We start from the raw sequence: 25414 nt of genomic DNA, 5'->3' as shown, positions 1-25414 counted from the left end.
GTGGCTGAATGAAATGTGTTAGAAAAATTCTAACCCTTCGTGCACATCTGATGCTAGGGTGTGCGGTGCACATTTCATCACCAGTGAGTCAACAAATACCATCCAGTCAGCTACTTTCATGTGCTTTTTGTATGTGTGTGATCTGTGTAAATATGACTGAGGTAATGTAAAACTCAGGCATGAGGACAAATATATTTTGGCGATACTGTTCAAGACAGGTTTGACGAGGTTAAATCATATAATACTGTCAGGTGAGTAGGGTATTTTGGTTCCACTGACAACAAAATTCAGCACAGATTTCCAGGAAACAACTCTCTATTTCAGTTCAAAAAATTATAAACTTGGCTCACATTTCTTATAGTTCATATAATCATCAACACCCCTCTTCAATGGGTATTACTCTAGTTTCAGTTCCGGAGAGGTGGCTGCTTGTGTGCCCCCATCATCAGCTAGACCATGCAATACTCAGCAAGATACAGCATCACATGATTATTTTGTGGCCATCAGCAACTCAAAGGTGGGTCATTTTCATAAATGATTCTTTCCCAACATGTTGTTGAAGATTTGGAAGTCTCTACCTTCTCATGTTTTTCCCAATAACTATGATCAGGCACATTTCAAAAGACAGGTTTTTTTACTTCCTCCAAAATTTGTAAATGCTTTCCCTTGTCTTTTCTTTTTCCATTTTATAATTCTCTCTATATTTCAATTAATTCCTGGCCTTGATGTGGACTTTTGTCCAACCCTGCATCTTCCCTATTTCTTTATCAATGCCCTGCCTGCTTCTGGTGGGGTCAGTATGGATGGCCTAATGGCAAATAAACTTAAGGAATCATATATTCCCCATGTCTTCCATCATGATTGACTCAATACACTAAACTGTAAAAAACTTATGAAAATCAGGTGTAAGGAGCACAAAATTCCTCCTGAATAATTATGAAAACTTATGTAATCATTTTAATTACTTGAGTCACCCTCATATTAATTTTTTACATCCCTCCAGATTCCTAGCCCTTTCCTTTCTGTTACTGTAGTTAAGTGTTACATAATTTACACAATTTTGGTTATGTAACCTTCAAAATATTTAGAAACAATACAAAACCAAATGATTTATCATCCATTCTGCAAATTTTGAAAAAGAGTATGCCCATGTTACAACACTTATTTTGTCCATAGCTCCTGAGCTTGTGATTTTTGTTTACACTGCGGTAAGCTCTTATACTATACCCTATTGTAAGTAGCTATGTCACTCAATAAAAGAGAGTAAAAAGATTACAGCTATTGCTATAAATACTCGAAAAAAGAGGCATCATAATCATAGGAGAATGGAACGGGATAAACGTCATAAACTGTATTTTAGGCTGCCTGTGTTCTAGCCCAGCAGATGACCAATTCAAGTATAAGACAGGAAGTGTCATAATCAGGTGGTGGTGTCAGAGTGAATATCGAGGTAACCTTTTGTGAGGCATAGCAGGCTGGGTCCTTTGTGGGAGTACATAGGTACAACATCACTGGTGACATACACACATCAGTTATCACCACAGAGTTTCGTACATCATTTTTCTATATCTTTATGGAATTTTCATGCTGTTCTTGAAGCAAAACATGCTTCCTTCTAACCTTGAAGTGTTCACAATAGGACTTAAGGTAGGTATCTCAAGGGTTGCTCCCCTTAACCCCCCATTTCCCAAAGGACATTTACCAACCATGATTTTGCCAATCACAAGGCCTTTCTGTATTTATTTGTATGTGACTATTCTTTAATATCACTTTCTGTAAAACCCTGTGCTAAAAGGTTAATTGGGGAAGACCAGTCTGCTAGAAACCAAATTCAAACCCAGGGGTATAAGGAATTCACAAATTAACATTGGTCGAGTGATGATGTTGTGGTCAGGTCACCTCTCTTCCCACTAAGAGTGGAGATGTTCAGGGAACTCTGAATAAGCATGAAATAGCTCCAAGGGTGTTTCTGGAGTCATCTGAATCATATCCTAGTCAGATATGAAGCACAGGCCATTCTCCATAAAGATGATGTTCAATTTTTTTTTTCAGCATTGCTGAGATGTTTCCTAGACCAATTAGCACGTGCAACACTTCCAGCACCTATGTGCCACGATGGTATACAAATAGACAGACTTAAGTACCAGAAAGGACAACACGATTGCTTGAGAACATGAACACCCAGCTTCTTCACCTATTGAACAAGAACAAGCTTATCTCAGATGGGAAGGCAGTGAGAAAGCAAAGTCTCGTTTCATCTTCAAATTTTTACTTATATTCAATGAGAAAGCAAAGTACTGTTTCATCTTGAAATTTTTGCTTATATTATCTTATATTATACTATTATAAATCAGTGTAACACTATGTGTATGTATGTTGAGAAAACATTGTACATCAGTGAAATACAGTAAAGAAAAAGTGCACTGAAGTGATGCTCACGTTCTCCTACCATCCAGTCCTGAACCAGGGTTGGGAAATAACAGACATCCATGCACAACAATACTGAGGAAATCATTATACTTTTTTGGCATTTTCTTTGATAAAATATAATACAAACATATTCTGTAAGGATTCTTTTTTCTTTACAGTAAAGGCAAATTTCTGAGGAGCTGCAGCTATAGGATGAACAAGTCGTTAAATTTTGAAGATCAGTTAATAAACTGTATAATATGTGCAAGGCTAGTTAAAAATAGTATTACTGAAATGATGGCATCCCACTGGACTGTGAATGGAGTATCTTTTAACTCGAGAATAAAATTTTCAAATTCAACTCACACTCGACATTGGAATAAGGATTTTCCATTTATTCACACAGTTTTTAATTCATATGGTGAAATCATGAATTTGGTTTTTTACTTAAGAATAACCTACCTCTTATCAAATTGGAATCTGAACCAAAAGTATGCCAAACGTTTGAAATTGAGCCTTCATTTTATCAGTGGGGTTTTCAAGGCCAATTCTAGCAGTTGTCCATCATAATAATGCACTTACTCACAGATAAGAGCACAGGACAGTCCCTAATTTTACATATGACCCAATAAGATCTAACAAAACCTAACCTAGCATTCCCTTTCCTTTTACAAACCTAATATAAAAAAATTCATAACTCCTTACACCAAGTACTGAGCAGATTTTAGATATACACAGACAATGTCCCACAGCAGTCAAGATTTAATGAAACATACCAACATTAAAGTTGTCAACTAACTGGGACCAAATGGCTGCTTGTTGGGCAGTGGCATGAAAAGCCATCAAGTTTGTTTGACGACATTCACCAGCAGTTGGTGTGATGCTGTCATGAGTTCCTCTAGGATGTTTATATAAGTTCTGCTGACTTTCTGCAAGTATTTCACCTAAGTTTACATTAATCAACTCCACACTTTCCTTGATTTTCATAACCTTTATGAATATTGCCTACTATGATTCTGAAAATAAAATACTCAAGTAATGCTCCAAATCACACACTGTCTTTTCTAAACTTTATGAAGCAGTGAAGAACAAAATCACTCAATATCCAAAGCCACTTTCAATGCGTAGCTAAATGAGTAACTTCCTGTGGTTATGGTCACTGGGATGGGTTAATGTGGAAGCAAATACACACAGTGCTCAGCTTTCCAGCAACTGAATATAAACATGAAACCCAAACAATCACATATGACTGGAAAACATTAAAACTGCAATAAATATTAGCTGCTATGGGAAATTAGGTGAGAATTTTATAGATTTTATAGATTTTGCTTGATGTGATAAGATCACGAAATATGTCATAATAAAAAAAAAAAAGTAACAGAAAAAACAGTGTATGCCTTGTAATGTTCTAATGAGCTGCTAAAACAATGTTTGAACAGTTTTTTTACAGACAATCATCAACAATTTGGTCTCACAAACTGATAGACATCTTACATAGCAATCGAATAAAGTTGAGGAACTATTTCTTCCTTATGTAATGAAGGAAAATCATAAAAGAATAATAAAGCAACCAAGAAACATGTGATATAAGCCTGAACTTAATCAGAGGCAAATAAGAAATTTGTGGTGGTACCATAATGGTAACATAACAGCACGCATTTAAATGAACACATTGTTGACATTTCCTCAGGTAATGGTGCCACCTTATTGTATACATAATGTTTTGATGATATATATATGATAATGATATATATGTCATAGAAGGCGACTAAAGGGGACGGGAGCAGGGAGCCAGAACCCCCCCCCCCCCTTGTATTTTAACTTTCTAAAAGGGGAAACAGAAGAAGGAGTCACGCGAGGAGTGCTCATCCTCCTCGAAGGCTCAGATTGGGGTGTCTAAATGTGTGTGCATGTAACGAAGATGAGAAAAAAGGAGAGACAGGTAGTATGCTTGAGGAAAGGAACCTGGATGTTTTGGCTCTGAGTGAAATGAAGCTCAAGGGTAAAGGGGAAGAGTGGTTTGGGAATATCTTGGGAGTAAAGTCAGGGGTTAGTGAGAGGACAGAAGCAAGGGAAGGAGTAGCACTACTCCTGAATCAGAAGTTTTGGGAGTATGTGACAGAGTGTAAGAAAGTAAATTCTAGATTGATATGGGTAAAACTGAAAGTTGATGGAGAGAGATGGGTGATTATTGGTGCATATGCACCTGGGCATGAGAAGAAAGATCATGAGAGGCAAGTGTTTTGGGAGCAGCTGAATGAGTGTGTTAGTGGTTTTGATGCACAAGACTGGGTTATAGTGATGGGTGATTTGAATGCAAAGGTGAGTAATGTGGCAGCAGTTGAGGGAATAATTGGTATACATGGAGTGTTCAGTGTTGTAAATGGAAATGGTGAAGAGCTTGTAGATTTATGTGCTGAAAAAGGACTGGTGATTGGGAATACCTGGTTTAAAAAGCGAGATATACATAAGTATACGTATGTAAGTAGGAGAGATGGCCAGAGAGCGTTATTGGATTACGTGTTAATTGATAGACGCACGAAAGAGAGACTTTTGGATGTTAATGTGCTGAGAGGTGCAACTGGAGGGATGTCTGATCATTATCTTGTGGAGGCGAAGGTGAAGATTTGTGGGGGTTTTCAGAAAAGAAGAGAGAATGTTGGGGTGAAGAGAGTGGTGAGAGTAAGTGAGCTTGGGAAGGAGACTTGTGTGAGGAAGTACCAGGAGAGACTGAGTACAGAATGGAAAAAGGTGAGAACAAAGGAGGTAAGGGGAGTGAGGGAGGAATGGGATGTATTTAGGGAAGCAGTGATGGCTTGCGCATAAGATGCTTGTGGCATGAGAAGCATGGGAGGTGGGTTGATTAGAAAAGGTAGTGAGTGGTGGGATGAAGAAGTAAGATTATTAGTGAAAGAGAAGAGAGAGGCATTTGGACAATTTTTGCAGGGAAAAAATGAAAATGAGTGGGAGAGGTATAAAAGAAAGAGGCAGGAGGTCAAGAGAAAGGTGCAAGAGGTGAAAAAGAGGGCAAATGAGAGTTGGGGTGAGAGAGTATCATTAAATTTCAGGGAGAATAAAAAGATGTTTTGGAAGGAGGTAAATAAAGTGCGTAAGACAAGGGAGCAAATGGGAACTTCAGTGAAGGGGGCAAATGGGGAGGTGATAACAAGTAGTGGTGATGTGAGAAGGAGATGGAGTGAGTATTTTGAAGGTTTGTTGAATGTGTTTGATGATAGAGTGGCAGATATAGGGTGTTTTGGTCGAGGTGGTGTGCAAAGTGAGAGGGTTAGGGAAAATGATTTGGTAAATAGAGAAGAGGTAGAAAAGGCTTTACGGAAGATGAAAGCCAGCAAGGCAGCAGGTTTGGATGGTATTGCAGTGGAATTTATTAAAAAAGGGGGTGACTGTATTGCTGACTGGTTGGTAAGGTTGTTTAATGTATGTATGATTCATGGTGAGGTGCCTGAGGATTGGCAGAATGCTTGCATAGTGCCATTGTACAAAGGCAAAGGGGATAAGAGTGAGTGCTCAAATTACAGAGGTTTAAGTTTGTTGAGTATTCCTGGTAAATTATATGGGAGGGTATTGATCGAGAGGGTGAAGGCATGTACAGAGCATCAGATTGGGGAAGAGCAGTGTGGTTTCAGAAGTGGTAGAGGATGTGTGGATCAGGTGTTTGCTTTGAAGAATGTATGTGAGAAATACTTAGAAAAACAAATGGATTTGTATGTAGCATTTATGGATCTGGAGAAAGCATATGATAGAGTTGATAGAGATGCTCTGTGGAAGGTTTTAAGAATATATGGTGTGGGAGGCAAGTTGTTAGAAGCAGTGAAAAGTTTTTATCAGGGATGTAAGGTATGTGTACATGTAGGAAGAGAGGAAAGCGATTGGTTCTCAGTGAATGTAGGTTTGCGGCAGGGGTGTGTGATGTCTCCATGGTTGTTTAATTTGTTTATGGATGGGGTTGTTAGGGAGGTGAATGAAAGAGTTTTGGAAAGAGGGGCAAGTATGCAGTCTGTTGTTGATGAGAGAGCTTAGGAAGTGAGTCAGTTGTTGTTCGCTGATGATACAGTGCTGGTGGCTGATTCATGTAAGAAACTGCAGTAGCTGGTGACTGAGTTTGGTAAAGTGTGTGAAAGAAGAAAGTTAAGAGTAAATGTGAATAAGAGCAAGGTTATTAGGTACAGTAGGGTTGAGGGTCAAGTCAATTGGGAGGTAAGTTTGAATGGAGAAAAATTGGAGGAAGTGAAGTGTTTTAGATATCTGGGAGTGGATCTGGCAGCGGATGGAACCATGGAAGCGGAAGTGAATCATAGGGTGGGGGAGGGGGCGAAAGTTCTGGGAGCATTGAAGAATGTTTAGAAGTCGAGAACATTATCTCGGAAAGCAAAAATGGGTATGTTTGAAGGAATAGTGGTTCCAACAATGTTGTATGGTTGTGAGGCGTGGGCTATGGATAGAGTTGTGCGCAGGAGGGTGGATGTGCTGGAAATGAGATGTTTGAGGACAATATGTGGTGTGAGGTGGTTTGATCAAATAAGTAATGTAAGGGTAAGAGAGATGTGTGGAAATAAACAGAGTGTGGTTGAGAGAGCAGAAGAGGGTGTTTTGAAATGGTTCGGTCACATGGAGAGAATGAGTGAGGAAAGATTGACCAAGAGGATATATGTGTCAGAGGTGGAGGGAATGAGGAGAAGTGGGAGACAAAATTTTAGGTGGAAAGATGGAGTGAAAAAGATTTTGAGTGATCGGGGCCTGAACATGCAGGAGGGTGAAAGGCGTGCAAGGAATAGAGTGAATTGGAACGATGTGGTATACCGGGGTCGACGTGCTGTCAATGGACTGAACCAGGGCATGTGAAGCGTCTGGGGCAAACCATGGAAAGTTGTGTGGGGCCTGGATGTGGAAAGGGAGCTGTGGTTTCGGTGCATTATTACATGACAGCTAGAGACTGAGTGTGAACGAATGGGGCCCTTTGGTGTCTTTTCCTAGCGCTACCTCGCACACATGAGGGGGGAGGGGGTTGTTATTCCATGTGCGGCGGGGTGGCGGTGGGAACAAAAAAAAAAGGCAAACAGTACGAATTATGTACATGTGTATGTATGAATATGTCTGTGTGTGTATATATATATGTGTACATTGAGATGTATAGGTATGTATATTTGCGTGTGTGGATGTGTATGTATATAAATGAGTATGTGGGCGGGTTGGGCCATTCTTTCGTCTGTTTCCTTGCACTACCTCGCTAACGGGGAGACAGCGACAAAGCAAAATAAATAAAATAAATAAATATATCTTATTTGGACATTTGGACGATTTTTGCAGGGAAAAAATGCAAATGAGTGGGAGATGAATAAAAGAAAGAGACAGGAGGTCAAGAGAAAGGTGCAAGAGGTGAAAAAGAGGGCAAATGAAAGTTGGGGTGAGAGAGTATCATTAAATTTTAGGGAGAATAAAAAGATGTTTTGAAAGGAGGTAAATAAAGTGCGTAAGACAAGGGAGCAAATGGGAACTTCAGGAAGGGCGCTAATGGGGAGGTGATAACAAGTAGTGGTGATGTGAGAAGGAGATGGAGTGAGTATTTTGAAGGTTTGTTGAATGTGATTGATGATAAAGTGGCAGATATAGGGTGTCTTGGTCGAGGTGGTGTGCAAAGTGAGAGGGTTGGGGAAAATGATTTGGTAAATAGAGAAGAGGTAGTAAAAGCTTTGCAGAAGATGAAAGCCGGCAAGGCAGCAGGTTTGGATGGTATTGCAGTGGAATTTATTAAAAAAGGGGGTGACTGTATTGTTGACTGGTTGGTAAGGTTATTTAAAGTATGTATGACTCATGGTGAGGTGCCTAAGGATTGGCGGAATGCTTGCATAGTGCCATTGTACAAAGGCAAAGGGGATAAGAGTGAGTACTCAAATTACAGAGGTATGACTTTGTTGAGTATTCCTGGTAAATTATATGGGAGGGTATTGATTGAGAGGGTGAAGGCATGTACAGAGCATCAGATTGGGGAAGAGCAGTGTGGTTTCAGAAGTGGTAGAGGATGTGTGGATCAGGTGTTTGCTTTGAAGAATGTATGTGAGAAATACTTAGAAAAGCAAATGGATTTGTATGTAGCATTCATGGATCTGGAGAAGGCATATGATAGAGCTGATAAAGATGCTCTGTGGAAGGTATTACGAATATATGGTGTGGGAGGCAAGTTGTTAGAAGCAGTGAAAAGTTTTTATCGAGGATGTAAGGCATGTGTAAGTGTGGGACGAGAGGAAAGTGATTGGTTCTCAGTGAATGTAGGTTTGCGGCAGGGGTGTGTGATGTCTCTATGGTTGTTTAATTTGTTTATGGATGGGGTTGTTAGGGAGGTGAATGTAAGAGTTTTGGAAAGAGGGGCAAGTATGAAGTCTGTTGTGGATGAGAGAGCTTGGGAAGTGAGTCAGTTGTTGTTCGCTGATGATACAGTGCTGGTGGCTGATTCATGTGAGAAACTGCAGAAGCTGGTGACTGAGTTTGGTAAAGTGTGTGAAAGAAGAAAGTTAAGAGTAAATGTGAATAAGAGCAAGGTTATTAGGTACAGTAGGGTTGAGGGTCAAGTCAATTGGGAGGTAAGTTTGAATGGAGAAAAACTGGAGGAAGTAAAGTGTTTTAGATATCTGGGAGTGGATCTGGCAGCGGATGGAACCATGGAAGCGGAAGTGAATCATAGGGTGGGGGAGGGGGCGAAAATCCTGGGAGCCTTGAAGAATGTGTGGAACTCGAGAACATTATCTCAGAAAGCAAAAATGGGTATGTTTGAAGGAATAGTGGTTCCAACAATGTTGTATGGTTGTGAGGCGTGGGCTATGGATAGAGTTGTGTGCAGGAGGGTGGATGTGCTGGAAATGAGATGTTTGAGGACAATGTGTGGTGTGAGGAGGTTTGATCGAGTAAGTAATAATACGGTAAGAGAGATGTGTGGAAATAAAAAGAGCGTGGTTGAGAGAGCAGAAGAGGGTGTTTTGAAATGGTTTGGGCACATGGAGAGAATGAGTGAGGAAAGATTGACCAAGAGGATATATGTGTCAGAGGTGGAGGGAACGAGGAGAAGTGGGAGACCAAATTGGAGGTGGAAAGATGGAGTGAAAAAGATTTTGAGTGATCGGGGCCTGAACATGCAGGAGGGTGAAAGGAGGGCAAGGAATAGAGTGAATTGGATCGATGTGGTATACCAGGGTTGACGTGCTTCAGTGGATTGAATCAGGGCATGTGAAGTGTCTGGGGTAAACCATGGAAAGTTGTGTGGGGCCTGGATGTGGAAAGGGAGCTGTGGTTTCGGGCATTATTGCATGACAGCTAGAGACTGAGTGTGAACGAATGAGGCCTTTGTTGTCTTTTCCTAGCGCTACCCCGCACACATGAGGGGGGAGGGGGATGGTATTCCATGTGTGGCGAGGTGGCGATGGGAATGAATAAAGGCAGACAGTGTAAATTGTGTGCATGGGTATATATGTATGTGTCTGTGTGTGTATATATATATGTGTACATTGAGATGTATAGGCATGTATATTTTGTGTGTGTGGACGTGTGTGTATATACATGTGTGTGGGGGTGGGTTGGGCCATATTTTTCATGTTTCCTTGCGCTACCTCGCAAACGCGGGAGACAGCAACAAAGCAAAATAAAAAATAAAAAAAAAAATAATATATATGGGAATAAATAAAGGCAGACAGTATGAATTATGTACATGTGTATATATGTATATGTTTGTGTGTGTATATATGTGTACATAGAGATGTATAGGTATGTATATTTGCGTGTGTGGACGTGTATGTATATACATGTGTATGGGGGTGGGTTGGGCCATTTCTTTCGTCTGTTTCCTTATGCTACCTCGCAAACGCGGGAGACAGCGACAAAGCAAAATAAATAAATAAATATATCAAGAACAAGTCTGTTCAGTTCCACATATCTCTAGTGCTTCTGAAGCTATGTGGAAATAAGTGTTTCATTTACTTTATCCCCACATTTTCCGTAATCTTCATTGTCCTTCTCACTATTACATATTCATTATCAATCCATTAATCAATGTCACTATGTTTCATCAATACCCTTCTAAAACACTTGCGCTGGGCATTAACAGCCAACTGACATGCTTTTCTTCCACTTCCATAAGTTAGTTCTGTTGCGTGTTTATAAGGTCTATCATTACAAAAAAGTGAGGTACTACGTTTCACACATTAGATTCACGGCACCAATAAACCAAAGCTGTACAATGTAGCAACACCATCAAGTAAATGTATTTCATTAATATATGTAAGGTTATCAGGTGGTGGCCTAAATCCAATGGGGGTTGAATGGTACTAATGAAGCTGAGGACAGCGGCCAGTCAGAACCATCGGCATCAACCAAGACAATAGTAAACTTTCATGTCTGTCTACATGAGGTTTTTCAGTCCGCATTGGGCGACATAGACAGTACCAGAGAGACTTAGTCTTAGAACAATAAAACTGGAAGGTGTGGAGAAATTTCTCGCTCGAGGGATGAAACTTGACGTCAACTATGGCATAAAGCCCAAATAACCAACTAACCTCAAGGTTTAGTTACAGTCAGCATTGGCCCTCCATGGATCCCCATAGGTATTAGACTGTGTGGTGACTGTTTACTACCTACTTTGTCCTGTGTGGTGACTGTTTACTATCGACTTTGTACTGTGTGGTGACTGTTTACTATCGACTTTGTCCTGAGTGGCGACTGTTTACTATCGACTTTGTCCTGAGTGGCGACTGTTTACTATCGACTTTGTCCTGTGTGGTGACTGTTTACTATCGACTTTGTCCTGAGTGGCGACTGTTTACTATGAGGTGCCGGTAGCACTTGGGGCCCCCTTATTCCAAGTCTACATTTACAAGCTCATTTACCTACGAGCGGTTAGTTTAGGGTGGATTTGGACCTGGATGAGCGAAATGGATACAAATTAGAACTCAACTTCATTGGGCTGGGTGACGTGTGGTTATGCCCGATCACTTTATAAGGGCCATAGAAGAATGGTGCCTCGTCAAGATGCAAAGACAGAAAACCACGACATCTACATTTCTTTATTAGCCTATGGCTTTAGTTCACTTACGACCTATACATCACATCACTCGCCATGTAATTTGTGTTACGAAACTGGAAAATAGATCCTTTACCTTGGTCATTTTGAGAAGGGGATGAAATTCTCTCGCCAGTCAGCGTGTGTTGTTATGTTTGGGGTCAGCTGGCCTTGAACGACGAGCCTAAATTATTTTTTAATTTATATATTACAATGATATAAGAAACCTTCAAAATGTATCTATCAAGATTCTACAATTTATTTATTATAAGAAAAATTATAAAAAGTCCTTTATATGGGTTATTTAGCTTTCGTCTCTTATTAAGGTATTTACTGTCTTACCATTGTAGATAAAGATGATTGGTAGTCTTATCCCTCCGCCGTTCTCAATACTCTAAACATATTTCATAAAACGGTGTCAATAAAGTCTTTGTTAAAGTAAATAACCAATTTGTAATTGCGTATCTGCTTATGTATTAGTTTATGACAAGTAATGTCTTCGCACGAGCCAAATTTCATGATGCTGTCCTCTTTCACAGTTTCATAACTCAATTCATTCCATCCATACGCTCTTCTTACTAGATAATTATTTGTCTAGATAATTCCTATCAATTTTTTTGATAAAAGTTCATGATAAGGCTGTGCTCGGTTTACATTATTAAACTGGGTTAGAAGCCTTAAGGATTCTGATCAAGTCACCCTTGACTCGTCTCTCATCCCTAGTGGACACATCTATGGCCTCTTATCTATCACTGTAACTCGGCTATCATCCTGGCATCATCTGCCTTGCCTTCTTCTAGACCTCCTCTATCTCTTCCCTCTAATTTTGGCCCTAAGTTGTGAGCAGTTGATTTGAATACTTTCTTCTTCATCTATTTTAACAAGTTGACTATACACTTTGGACTCCTCTTAAGTCCTTGAAACACAGATATATTCCTGAAACTTTATTTCCCTCTGGATATTATTCATATCAAAGCATTCTTTCACAATGTCCCAATCACTTTACTCTCCATTTACTCAAGTTCACTTTCGTCAAAATATTCCAGACCTCTTGTTCAATTGTAGTCGAGGGAAGGTATAGGGGGGAAAAAGGAGTTTTGAAAGCATTGAATAGGGACAGAGTGAGAAAAGGGAAAGGCTTCCTTGTTGTTCTATCGTGTGGGAGGCAGTAAACACTTGGTTGAGTTGTACTGGAAGAGGTGTGCTAGAGGTTACTGTAACCATTGCATGTGTTAGGTGACAGAAAAGGTTGTTTTGTCCCCTTGTTAGCAGAGGAAAAGGTTGTGATTGTCCCCTTGTTAGCAGAGGAAAAGGTTGTTTTGTCCCCCTTGTTAGCAGAGGAAAAGGTTGTAACTGTCCCCTTGTTAGCAGAGGAAAAGGTTGTTTTGTCCCCTTGTTAGCAGAGGAAAAGGTTGTTTTGTCCCCTTGTTAGCAGAGGAAGGAGTTGGGAAATACGCGTCTCAGAGCGAGTAGACTTGTCGACTGCTCCAGATGGCAAGACTGGGACCACCAGGACTCTTTTGGTGTTGGTGTTAATCTTGCTACGCTCACGGGTCATGGTGTTGGACTAGTGGCAGCCTAGGTCAATGCCAATGGCCAATGGGGTGTCACGAAAAAGCCGTTGATTGGTGGAAGTCATGATGTGAGTCGGTTGACCTCCCAAATTAAAGGCTGGGGTCAGCGACCAGTGGGAAAGTCTACCTGGGTCACATGAGGCTAATGTATTTGAGACATCCATGAGTCGCTGTCAAAGAGATTTGCTGGACATATGTGCCACAAAACAACAGTACTATGCTATTCCCTAACTCGACCCTTTCTTTTTGATGAACATTAGGGCAACGGTGAGGTAAAGGCTTCTGTTGGATGGGCAGCTAGTGCTGGTAAGCTATGGGAGAGTGGCAGAAGGTCTGGTCAAATTTTATCACTGGTGGCTGTAGAATGCAAGAGACAAGAGGATAAGACATTATTTTGTAGTTGTGAGATGACGCTGGGCGAGTGGAAAGGAGGTATTATCACAACAGCAGGGCAAGGGGAATGTCGGGTTGAGGATGGAAGGATGGCAAATGTCAATGTGTGAACTATGTCCAGCTCTCTCTCTCTCTCTCTCAGTCATTCTGAAAGCCACTAGATTAATGGATATTCTTGAGTGTCGAACGTGTCCTTTGCTGTGATTTCTGACTGAGGATCCCACTTGGGAAATGTGGAGAACACACAAATGCTTTAGTGGGAAAAGAGAAAGGTACAGCAGCTCGGGGCGAGATGCTGTAAGTGGCGCAGGGTTAGATGAGGTGAGTTGAGGCGAGTTAGGAGTCCTATGGTGCTCGTGGCAATGCAAGAGTGGTGAGGTAAAGTGCCTCATGGCTCTGGGGCAGGAGTCCAGGAGGAAAGATTGTCCCCTGGAACTTCTACAGGAGGAAGGTGCCGAGGTTATGCAGCAGGAGAGGAGGCGTTGAAGAGCTTCTAAATCCCCTTTGGCGTCTTCAAAGGCCTTTACAGGGGAATAGTGGCATGTAAAGGGAAAGAGACAAATTAAAAGTTTACTTAAAAAACCCTTTAGGGGTGCCAAAGTCCAATACAGTTGCATGGTGGCATCCAAAATTAAAAAGACAAAATAAAGGTTTAGTTTAAATCCCAATTGGCGCCGCCAAAGGTAATTACAGGGGCATAGAGGCATCAAAAGAGAAAGAAACATCTTGAAAGCTTACCTTAATGCCACTTTGCGGATGCCAGAGGGCAAGGGAATTGCCTGGAGGCATCCAAAATCTTAGAAGAAAATTGAAGGATTAATCTAAATCCCCTTTGGCGTCTTCAAAGGCCTTTACAGGGGAATAGTGGCATCTGATAGGAAAGAGAAAAATTAAAAGTTTACATAAAACACCCTTTGGGGGTGCCAAAGTCCAATACAGTTGCATGGTGGCATCCAAAAATAAAAAGACAAATTAAAGCTTTAGTTTAAATCCCCTTTGGCGCCGCCAAAGGCAATTACAGGGGCATAGAGGAATCAAAAGGGAAAGAAACATTTGGAAAGCTTACTTTAATGCCACTTTGGGGATGCCAAAGGGCAAGAGAATTGAGTGGAGGCATCCAAAATTTTAGAGGAAAATTGAAGGATTAATCTAAATCCCCTTTGGCGTCTTCAAAGGCCTTTACAGGGGAATAGTGGCATCTGAAGGTAAAGAGACAAATTAAAAGTTTACTTAAAAGACCCTTTAGGGGTGCCAAAAAACAATACATTTGCATGGTGGCATCCAAAAATAAAAAGACAAATTAAAGTTTTAGTTTAAATCCCATTTGGCGCCGTCAAAGGCAATTACAGGGGCATAGAGGCATCAAAAGGGAAAGAAACATTTCGAAAGCTTACTTTAATGCCACTTTGGGGATGCCAAAGGTCAAGAGAATTGCGTGGAGGCATCCAAAAAATTAGAGGAAAATTAAAGGATTAATCTAAATCCTCTTTGGCGACTTCAAAGGCCTTTACAGGGGAATAGTGGCATCTGAAAGGAAAGAGAAAAATTAAAAGTTTACTTAAAACACCCTTTGGGGGTGCCAAAGTCCAATACAGTTGCATGGTGGCATCCAAAAATAAAAAGACAAATTAAAGCTTTAGTTTAAATCCCCTTTGGCGCCGCCAAAGGCAATTACAGGGTCATAGAGGCATCAAAAGGGAAAGAAACATTTGGAAAGATTACCTTAATGCCTCTTTGGGGATGCCAAAGGGCAAGAGAATTGCGTGGAGGCATCCAAAAATTTAGGGGAAAATTGAAGGATTAATCTAAATCCCCTTTGGCGTCTTCAAAGGCGTTTACAGGGGAATAGTGGCATCCGACGAGAAAGAGACAAATTAAAAGTTTACTTAAAAGACCCTTTAGGGGTGCCAAATTCCAATAGTTATATGGTGGCATACAAAAATAAAAAGACAATTTAAAGTTTTAGTTTAAATCCCCTTTGGCGCAGCCAAAGGCAATTATAGTGGCATAGAGGCATCAAAAGGGAAAGAAACATTTGGAAAGCTTAATTCAATGCCACTTTGGGGATGCCAAAGGGCAAGAGAATTGCAGTGAGTCATCCCAAAATTTAGAGGAAAATTGAAGGATTAATCTAAATCCCCTTTGGCGTCTTCAAAGGCCTTTACAGGGGAAAAGTGGCATCTAAAGGGAAAGAAAAAAATTAAAAGTTTACTTAAAAGACCCTTTGGGGGTGCCAAAGTCCAATATAGTTGCATGGTGGCATCCAAAAATAAAAAGACAAATTAAAGTTTTGGTTTAAATCCCCTTTGGCGCCACCAAAGGCAATTACAGGGGCATACAGGCATCAAAAGGGAAAGAAACATTTGGAAAGCTTACCTTAATGCCACTTTGGGGATGCCAAAAGGGAAGGGAATTGCGTGGAGGCATCCAAAATATTAGAGGAAAATTGAAGGATTAATCTAAATCCCCTTTGGCGTCTTCAAAGGCATTTACAGGGGAATAGTGGCATCTAAAGGGAATGAGACAAATTAAAAGTTTACTTAAAAGACCCTTTGGGGGTGGCAAAGTCCAATACAGTTGCATGGTGGCATCCAAAAAGAAAACGACAAATTAAAGGTTTAGTTTATATCCCCTTTGGCGCCACGAAAGGCAATTAGAGGGGCATAGAGGCATCAAAAGGGAAAGAAACATTTCGAAAGCTTACGTTAATGCCACTTTGGGGATGCCAAAGGGCAAGGGAATTGCGTGGAGGCATCCAAAATATTAGAGGAAAATTGAAGGATTAATCTAAATCCCCTTTGGCGTCTTCAAAGGCATTTACAGGGGAATAGTGGCATCTAAAGGGAATGAGACAAATTAAAAGATTACTTAAAAGACCCTTTGGGGGTGCCAAAGTCCAATACAGTTGCATGGTGGCATCCAAAAATAAAAAGACAAATCAAATGCTTAGTTTAAATCCCCTTTGGCGCCGCCAAAGGCAATTACAGTGGCATAGAGGCATCAAAAGGGAAAGAAACATTTGGAAAGCTTACTTTAATGCCACTTTGGGATTTGCCAAAGGGCGAGAAATGCGTGGAGGCATCTAGAAATTTAGAGGGAAGTTGAAGGTTCAATCTAAATCCCCTTTGTCGTCTTCAAAGGCCTTTACAGGGGAATAGTAGTATCTAAAGGGAAAGAGACAAATTAAAAGTTTACTTAAAAGACCCTGTGGGGGTGCCAAAGTCCAATACAGTGGCATGGTGGCATCCAAAAATTAAAAGACCAATTAAAAGTATAATTCAAATCCCCTTTGGAGGCGCCAAAGGCAATTCCAGGGGCATAGAGGCACCCAAAGGCAAAGAAACAAATGTAAAGTTTAGATTTATGTCCCTTTTGGGGGTGCCAAAGTCCAATACAGTAGCATGGTGGCATCCAAAAATTAAAAGACCAATTAAAAGTATAATTTAAATCCCCTTTGGAGGCGCCAAAGGCAATTCCAGGGGCATAGAGGCACCCAAAGGCAAAGAAACAAATGGAAAGTTTAGATTTATGTCCCTTTTGGGGGTGCCCAACATGAATCCGACCGAGCTAGCGACATGTTTGTCAACACTAGTGCCTCGAACACGAACGTTCCGAGCCCATGTTTCGAGTAAGTGTGGCCGTACCCTATCATGTTCCGAGCCCATGTTTCGAACAAGTGTGGCCTACCCTATGATATTAGAATCGATGTATGTCTATAAATATAACAAATGGACACGTATAACATATATCATTATTACTGTTATTTCAAGGATGAGAAAACACTCATGTACAACAGGCAGAACTCTTTGAACACGTCTGAGAGCATAATGAAAGTGCTTATCGAATGCCAAAGACCCTCTTAACAGTGTCATCCAATAAGAGATTCATTTTCCCACAAAAAAAAAAAAGGCTAAGTCAGACGGGCTCTAACGTAGTCCAAGACGCGAATGTACATATAAGGTTTCAGGAGAACTAAGTCTTCTTTTGTTTACATCTAGGTTTCACGGGATCAAAACCTTTCGTTTTGATGTTAAAACCTTAGAATTACATTAAGAATTCCTATACGTCAACTGTTGTAGGTCAAAAAAAAGGGGGTCTCTTTTCCCAGTTTTGATTCTGAAATGAGTCAACATGGCCAAATTTGTCTTTTTCTGTTATGATGGACACTAAGGGGAGGCGTCCCACAAGCTGGTGTATATCTAGGATTTGGTCAAAGGGGTAGGGTGAACTGTGGACTCGCTAAAACAATAAGTTCAAAATAAGGATGGTAGGAACACATTGCATCTTAAGTTCAACGCTTTTAAGTTGATTTGCACGTTATATTCATCCAATCATATACTCGTAATATTGAATAAAGCTGTTGTACATAAGTTCATTATAAGACCAGCAACCAGTTTGAAGAAAAATAAATGAATGCACATAACATAAAACAGCTGATAGCGATTAGAAAGGGAGTTTCATTCAATGAAACAATACACTTCTGTACGAAAGGCTAATTTGCCTTGATAAACTTGAGCCTTGGCTAATGCACCGAAACTGAAATATACATAGATATATACATTTACTTTTTTTTCCTTCCAAGGGCCTAAAACAGTTAAAATTATTCTAGAAATATAATAAATCACCTTTATCAGTGCTACTGTTATTGTACCCTATATCGTTCCAGGGAGGACTGCTCCCGTTGCCCCACCCACAAGACAGTTAGAAAACGAAAATCCCAGCCAGTGTTCGTCCTAACATAACCTAACTTTCACTGATGCACAACCACATCGTTAAACATCAACCTCACCCCCCCCCCACACACACACACAACCTCACTAGGTTGCTACACGGGTAAAAAAAAAAGTGTATAGAGAGGAATCCTGGACACTGATCACCCTAACCTAACCTTCAAAGTATCGTACAGCCTCACCCATACAACCTCACCAGGTCGCGCCACAAGGCAGAAGTGTTACCGGCACCACAAAGAAGACTCACCCCACATGTCAACTTTAATGGTAATTCCTTTACCAATGGCTGGTCCTGGAGGTCAATACAAGAGCGTGATATGCGGCCCCTGCATTCTCCTGACATGACCAGCTGCAACAACATACAACAGTTCTACAACCAACTATGAAAGACAGAAGAAACATCGAACTGGAATTATCTACAATGATCCGAGAGTAGCAAACAGATGTAGACTACTCGTGTACATCCCACATGTCACACCATCCCCGATCATATACCGTCTCTCTGGTGTACAGTCAATGAACAACACACTCCAGCTGTGGCCAAGAGAGCATCGTGGAGGGTAGACAAGTTTCCTCTTCACCTTGGGACAAGCCGCTATAAAGAACTTCTCACATGATAATAGATACTCTGTGGCAGATAGGCGAGAAACCCTTCAAGTGTTCCCAGTGAAGAATATAAGATAACAAGCGTTGTGATCTTGGAAGTTCCCATTGCCAAAAGACCTTCACACGGAGGACTGGTTTAGTGGAACACCTGAGTGTTCACACAGGAGAGAAGCCATATAAATGTGTACAGTGCCAATAGACCTTCTCTTGGAAGAATAGACTAGAGGAACACATGAATACTCATACAGGAGAGAAGATTATAAATATTCACATTGCCCAAAGACCTCCCAGAACAGTGGGCTAACATATGGTTATTCATACAGAACACCCATATGACTGAATATTCACACTGCCAAAAGACCCTCACCCCGAAGGAGTCAGTGAGGCATACGGCAGTTCACACAGGAGAGAAGCCATATGAGCGTTCTCAGTGCCATAAATAAGACTTTCTCCCCAAGAAGTAAGTTAGAGGAACACATAAACATACATACGAGAGAGAAGACACATAAATAGTTTTGATGAGGGAGTCATTTAGTGGATCATGACTCCATACAGGAGAGAAGCCGTATGAACGTTCGTGATGACAAAATACCCACTCCCAGGAGAGTGGTTTATTGCAGCACATGGCTATTCATACAGGAAAGAAGCCATTTGAATGTCCACAGTGCCAAAAGGCCTTCACCAGGGGGATTATCTAGCAAAACATGTGATTATTCACAGAGAACTTGTCTCAGTGTTCACATTACGCGAGAACCTTCAGTGGGAAGAAGTCTTCCATGTATTACATTACTCCCTGCCGCAGCAAAGGTAATTGCGATACGATGTTCTGCTAGCAGAGATCTAGGTCGCTTTGATGACTATAAGGAAGGACGAGGAGTCTCGTGGCCCTGGGGAAGTGAAGCACGAAGTTGATAATGTGGTAGATTCTATCACCAACAAGACGGATCAAAATTGTTCCCCCCCGAGTCCCGCCCGCACAAGCCCAGACCGACAATATTAATGTTATCAAGGAAGAATTATGAGCTGAATCTTGATCCCACATCCGCTCCACGATTCCTTAAATAGTGAAGATGCGATTCGTCCAACAGACGAAGCGGATCGCGTATCTAAATACTATATACCTCTGAAGTGTTCATGGAAAGTACATTGACACTGTTACTTTACAGTGACAACATTACTGATAACACTACCTTTTCGTGCGCAAACGAGATGCACAATTCTTAAGTGAAATTAGACGGTATAACAGAGGGAGACACTTTTTATGAAGGAAACATGAACGGAATGATTAAGAATGCCTGCAAGCATAATCGTTTTCTCTTATTCAATCTTTTCATTTATTTCATACTGAAAATATTATAAAGTTAAATGCTATCAAAGCAAGATTATCTTATATCATCTATCTAATATTGAAACCTAATCAGAATCAATTGCATCTGGAATCTGACCTGGCATTATGTGCGGTTTGCCCAAAGTGTATGGGGTAGCAACAGCGTCAAATCAACAAAGATGTACAAACTGCAAGGCGACGAGGGTATATTAAGGAAGAATTGCTTCGGTAATTAGCATTAAAGTGTGCTGTCGAGGGCCATCTCAAAGAACAAGGGTGACTAAAATTGAATCATAGAAAATAGTAAAATTTCTCATTACAGAAAATGGTCATTTTCTTGGGGTAACTATATACTTCATGCAATTTTTTTTAAAGGTTCTATTGGCATGTACGTATCTACCACTTTACACTAGCTAGGCCTTCACCTGTGTTTTACTTCTCTAACAGTGAACAGATAGTCTTTTCATTTGCGTTTATTTCACTTTACATTTCCTCCTTTTATACACAAGAGTAAGAGAAATGGGGAAAAGTAGATAATCAAAAAGTCAACTTGCTGGTTACTACATAGATCTTAACAAGAAGCAATTAATCTACACGAATAAATCAGGTGGGTGAAGCAATTCATTACATTTTACCCAACACAGTTCCATCTACGACCCCACTACACAACAGTTGCACATGGGCCGACCTGTGCTGGTAATGGCACCTCAAGTACACACACACATACCCGACCTGGCCAGTAATGGCAACTCAAGTGCACATACCCGACTTGTGCCAATAATGGCACCTCAAGCACACATACCTGCCCTGTGCCAGTAATGGCACCTCACACGTATCCGACCTGTGCCAATAATGGCACAGTCACGACTAGATCTCGTATCAAGTTTTGGGAAATTTTTACACACACACATTATGTACAAATTTATACATATAAAGCAAACATTATGTACAAATTAACAAACTCTTTACAATAATGTATGCCACCTAAAGAAATACTTACATAAAATGCTGCCTGTATAGCAATGTGTAGCAAATACCGTATAAACAAATATATATTTTTTCTACTATAGATCACTGATTATAATACAACAAACACAAATGACCCCACAGCTCCTTGCCTTGTGGCAATTTATGCCACACCCGTGATCGAGTTTCGACACCTGCTATTGACTGACAAGAACCCGTGCAAGGCTTAGTCGTGGCGAATCTATACAAACATATAAAACACTTAACATGGTGCACGCTTACCATACAGAGGTGATATGAAAAAGACATTATGTAAGGAAAATCAAACATATAGATATGTAGGAGGAAATACACATTTGGGTATCAAAAATGCACCTCCAAAAAAAAAAAAACGTTGATATGCAAACGGAAAAACTTGCTAATGGCACTAACTATCATCGCCAAAGATAACTAGAATAATTAGTGTAGTTCCCATATACCACTCGTGAAGGCCACGCAAAATAAATGAACGAGGCTTCCTCGAGTCGAATTTCCTTCCTATGTTAACTTTGATGATAACAGCAGTATATGCAACAGCTTGGGTGCGGGGCAGAGTGTTTGGGTTCAGTCGCGTACGAAGACTGTGAATAACTAAGATAAAAGATGAAGTCAGCAGTAAAAGTCTAGTATGTACAACTAATTATCTATCTATCTATCTATCTATCTATCTATATATATATATATATATATATATATATATATATATATATATATATATATATATAAACCCGTAGGACTCCGCCCATTAGTGAGATCTTTAATATACTTAAAAATGCACAGAGCAGCTTCACCAACGCCCGTCTTAAATCGTGTGGTCTGACCTTTGACCAATATGCAATGAAATTGGATATACTACGTTTCTAAGTACAGCGGACGAGACTATGAACTTTGAACAAACTAGGCAGCAAGACACAGAAATGTAAACTATTTATCAATACAGAATTTCCCACACATTAAGTCGCTCGCCGTGAAATCTAATTGGTTAAAATCTATTGGAGATTCTATGATCAAATTTTCGCCATCATTTTTTTTTTCTTTTAGTTACTGCATGGAACGCGGTCCCTTGGTAAGCGCCTATTCAGCAGTTGTTTTATATCTTAATATCTGGCAATATCTTTACCCTTCTTGGCTAATTTCTGCGGTGAATAATTTTCACAATTATCTCGTATGTTTAGTGTCAAAATGGCTGGTCAAGTGAAATCCTTAAACAAGCATCGTAAACAACCTTACAAAAAAGAAAAATAATGACATAGTGCCTCCTGTTTACTTACAGTATCAAACTGTGCATATGTAATTTCATCTTTACAGAGATGATTGATCAATTAATTGAAATGCAATGTATGCTACCACAAGTTCGACACAGTACAATACGCCTAATGGACCAGATTTTCTCGGGTTCAAAGCGGAACATGACTTGGTCATAACAAGAAATAATTAATACCTCGCACATCTAATACCAATTTCATTCGTACAGGTTTTAATCTAAAATAATATTGACCGTCAGCACGCATATTATACCTTGTTTATCGCTCATTATCGTACTCTTTGCACTGGGCCCATTGAGAAAAGGGTTTCAGATTACTGTAGACTTTCGCAAAGATTTGAAAATGAGTTAGTTTAATGGCAAAGGACTATAGACTGTGACTTAGGAATTTCACCAAAATTATCTTCGACATGCGGTTTTTTTAGGTGAGTAATCGAACAAAACGTTCGTATTTGTAACTGAATTCCTCTTTAGAGCTTTCTAATACTGTTTCACGAATGAAAGATATCGAATCGCAGGTTTGCAATGGAGTTACAATTCAGACCATCTTTTTTTGAGCATTTTTGTGACCAAGTTGGAAAATGTCAAAACTTAGCACCGACATTAAAGCAAAATGACAATTTCAGAGTCAGCTCCGTAATGTTAAGTATTGCCCTCAAGAAATATATATGAATAAATTTTTTATCGTAAAACTAGTTTTCATGCGAAACGATTCGAAATGAGTTATGTAATAAATCAAATTTCGATTACTTTTCACAGTGTACTTTTATTTCTATGTTAGCTGAGACGGCATCCTATTCATGCTAATATATATATATATATATATATATATATATATATATATATATATATATATATAGCCTGAGCCAGTTAACCATCTAATCGACCAACCCGTAGTGGTGGATGAACAGCTGGGTTGACTGTGAGCCGACTGCTGCAACTTGGATTCGAACCTCAGGCGCTCGGTGGTTGCGTCATGGTCAGAAACACTAACCGCTACTTTGTAATGACGTGTATGAGAAAAAAATGAGACGATCCGTTGAAAAAAAAACATTAAATGACAATAATATCGATATGATTCAAAGCATTTATTTTACATACACCCATTAATTTCAAAGTATTTCGTTGCCTATGGTCATTTCACCAGTAAGATGGTCAGTGCGCGTAACGATTAATTTGCCAAGTTGGTTTTAACAACCTAATTTCTAATTCCCTAAATCATACATATATTCGCTTTAACAATATGATTACGAACTGATGTACATGAAATACATTAAAAAAATATGATGGGTATTATATGAATGATTAGAATGCTATTCGTCTTAACATATACAATACCTATTATTGATATCTACGAATAATTGCATCACTTGACATGTAAGAATAATGGCATTGCTTGATGATTACAAATACTTGTAGTCACATCGTTTAAATGAGACGTTTTATCTTTTTAATTAAGTGGGGTAACCAACCAAGTTCACCCAAATCCTAAAACCGGACATTTTCGCGTACATAAAAATTTTAGTCTTGGGAACACCAGGCTGTTACAAGGGCTTAATTAAACCTAACAGCAGGATTATCCCATTAGGTCGTATCGTCTTGTCACTTTAATTTAAGCATGGCTAAAATATCCGACCGTTTAAACGAGTTGGGAATTAAATATGTTACTCACCTTACGCCGGCCGGCAACTCTTACAGTCGTTAAAAGCCATCGGCCGGGTCGGTTACCAGACTTTCCAATAATCAATCGTTATCACAATTATTTTTCAGATAATCACACTATAATTCGGGGGACTGAAAGTATTTCCATAAGCTATATTGCACATGCGCACCAATTACTATCACTGCGCAACGTTAATTTCGCCATAGTTGTTCCCCAAACGCAATACACTGCAAATTTCTTTTTCCAAAATTTCATCTTACTTATTCTCACTTTACACTTTTTTCTAACCATTGGAAAATATAAATTTTTGTCATCACTTACGATTGGTAGATGAGTAAAGCTGAGCCGAGTACGTGAACTCGGAAATACTAAATTTTTGTAACACGGAACAATATTTCCATTACCTTTTAAACTTTCTTTTTTATATAAATCACTTGTACGATCAATTTCTCGTCATCTTTTGCTACTAATTACTCTCGTGTACGTACAATTCATATCACAAGTGTTCTAAATCATTACCTTTTAAACTTTCTTCTTTATATAAATCACTTGTACAATCAATTTCTCGTCATTTTTTACGACTGATTACTCTCGTGTACGGACAATTTATGAAAAGTTCTAAATCATTACCTTTTAAACTTTCTTTTTATATAAATCACTTGTACGATCAATTTCTCATTTTTTACGACTGATTACTCTCGTGTACGTACAATTTATCATCACAAAAGCGTTCTAAAATCATTTTATCACTGACGTCACACACACACACACCAGCCCCTGCCGTACGGTGTTACCCTCACGTATTCCCGTCACTGACTGAGCTGCTGCTCCCCGCCGCCGACCTGGTCCTGGTGTGTGTGAGCTGGACCACGGAGCTAATGGGTCGTAACCACCAGTTTGACCATCGTACCTTTACTTTTGGTTGGATGATCATAGGCAAGAACACAAATGAATAAAAAGAATATCTCGATTTTCTGCTTTTATATGTTTATATATATATAAAAAAGAGGTTATTAAAGTTTAGCATGAATTGTTTATTCTTTTCATAACCTCCTCCTACATCCCCCACCCCACAGCGAGTGGGCGGGACAAAGTTTGTCTTGTCCAATGACGTCTCGGCCAACACTCCGTCCGTCCACTACGGCAACGACATAATGCAACATACGTAAAATGACCACATTTTCTGCATTGCAGCTGACAGTTCGCTCTATTAATGAACGAACCTTTTATTACCACACGCCGAAACAGCAGAGAAAGAGGATTAATCCTTCATTGTAATGTACATTTATGTCATAAGCTGCAGATGATTTTCGTTAGTTTACGTTCGGTCGTCCACTATGGCTGGCCTGTTTTTGTGAATGTTTGTTTTACACAGTAGG

At 39.8% G+C, this 25414-nt stretch overlaps 1 protein-coding gene across 10 annotated transcripts in view; it reads right to left on the bottom strand.

The window, feature by feature from the left end:
* The window catches only part of CycK (cyclin K), a 60905-nt gene extending 36042 nt beyond the window's left edge, over positions 1 to 24863 (bottom strand). For 3 of the 10 annotated variants that reach the window (XM_071657332.1, XM_071657325.1, XM_071657327.1), the window contains exon 1: positions 11571 to 11647. Coding sequence is in view for 5 of the 10 variants with exons in the window: in XM_071657333.1 (XP_071513434.1) it covers positions 14507 to 14557 (51 nt within the window). In the remaining 5 variants the exon portion in view is untranslated. Of the gene's footprint in view, positions 1 to 11570; positions 11666 to 14506; positions 14641 to 24044 lie in introns of those variants that run through there. The other 7 variants (XM_071657323.1, XM_071657324.1, XM_071657326.1 and 4 more) reach the window with 6 other exon arrangements.
* Positions 24864 to 25414: the final 551 nt, after the last annotated feature.

Source organism: Panulirus ornatus, chromosome 64 (assembly GCF_036320965.1).
Source record: "Panulirus ornatus isolate Po-2019 chromosome 64, ASM3632096v1, whole genome shotgun sequence".
In the NCBI taxonomy this organism is placed as follows: domain Eukaryota; kingdom Metazoa; phylum Arthropoda; class Malacostraca; order Decapoda; family Palinuridae; genus Panulirus; species Panulirus ornatus.
Note: the sequence above shows the minus strand (reverse complement) of the source record. Positions and strands in the feature narration are given on the sequence as shown.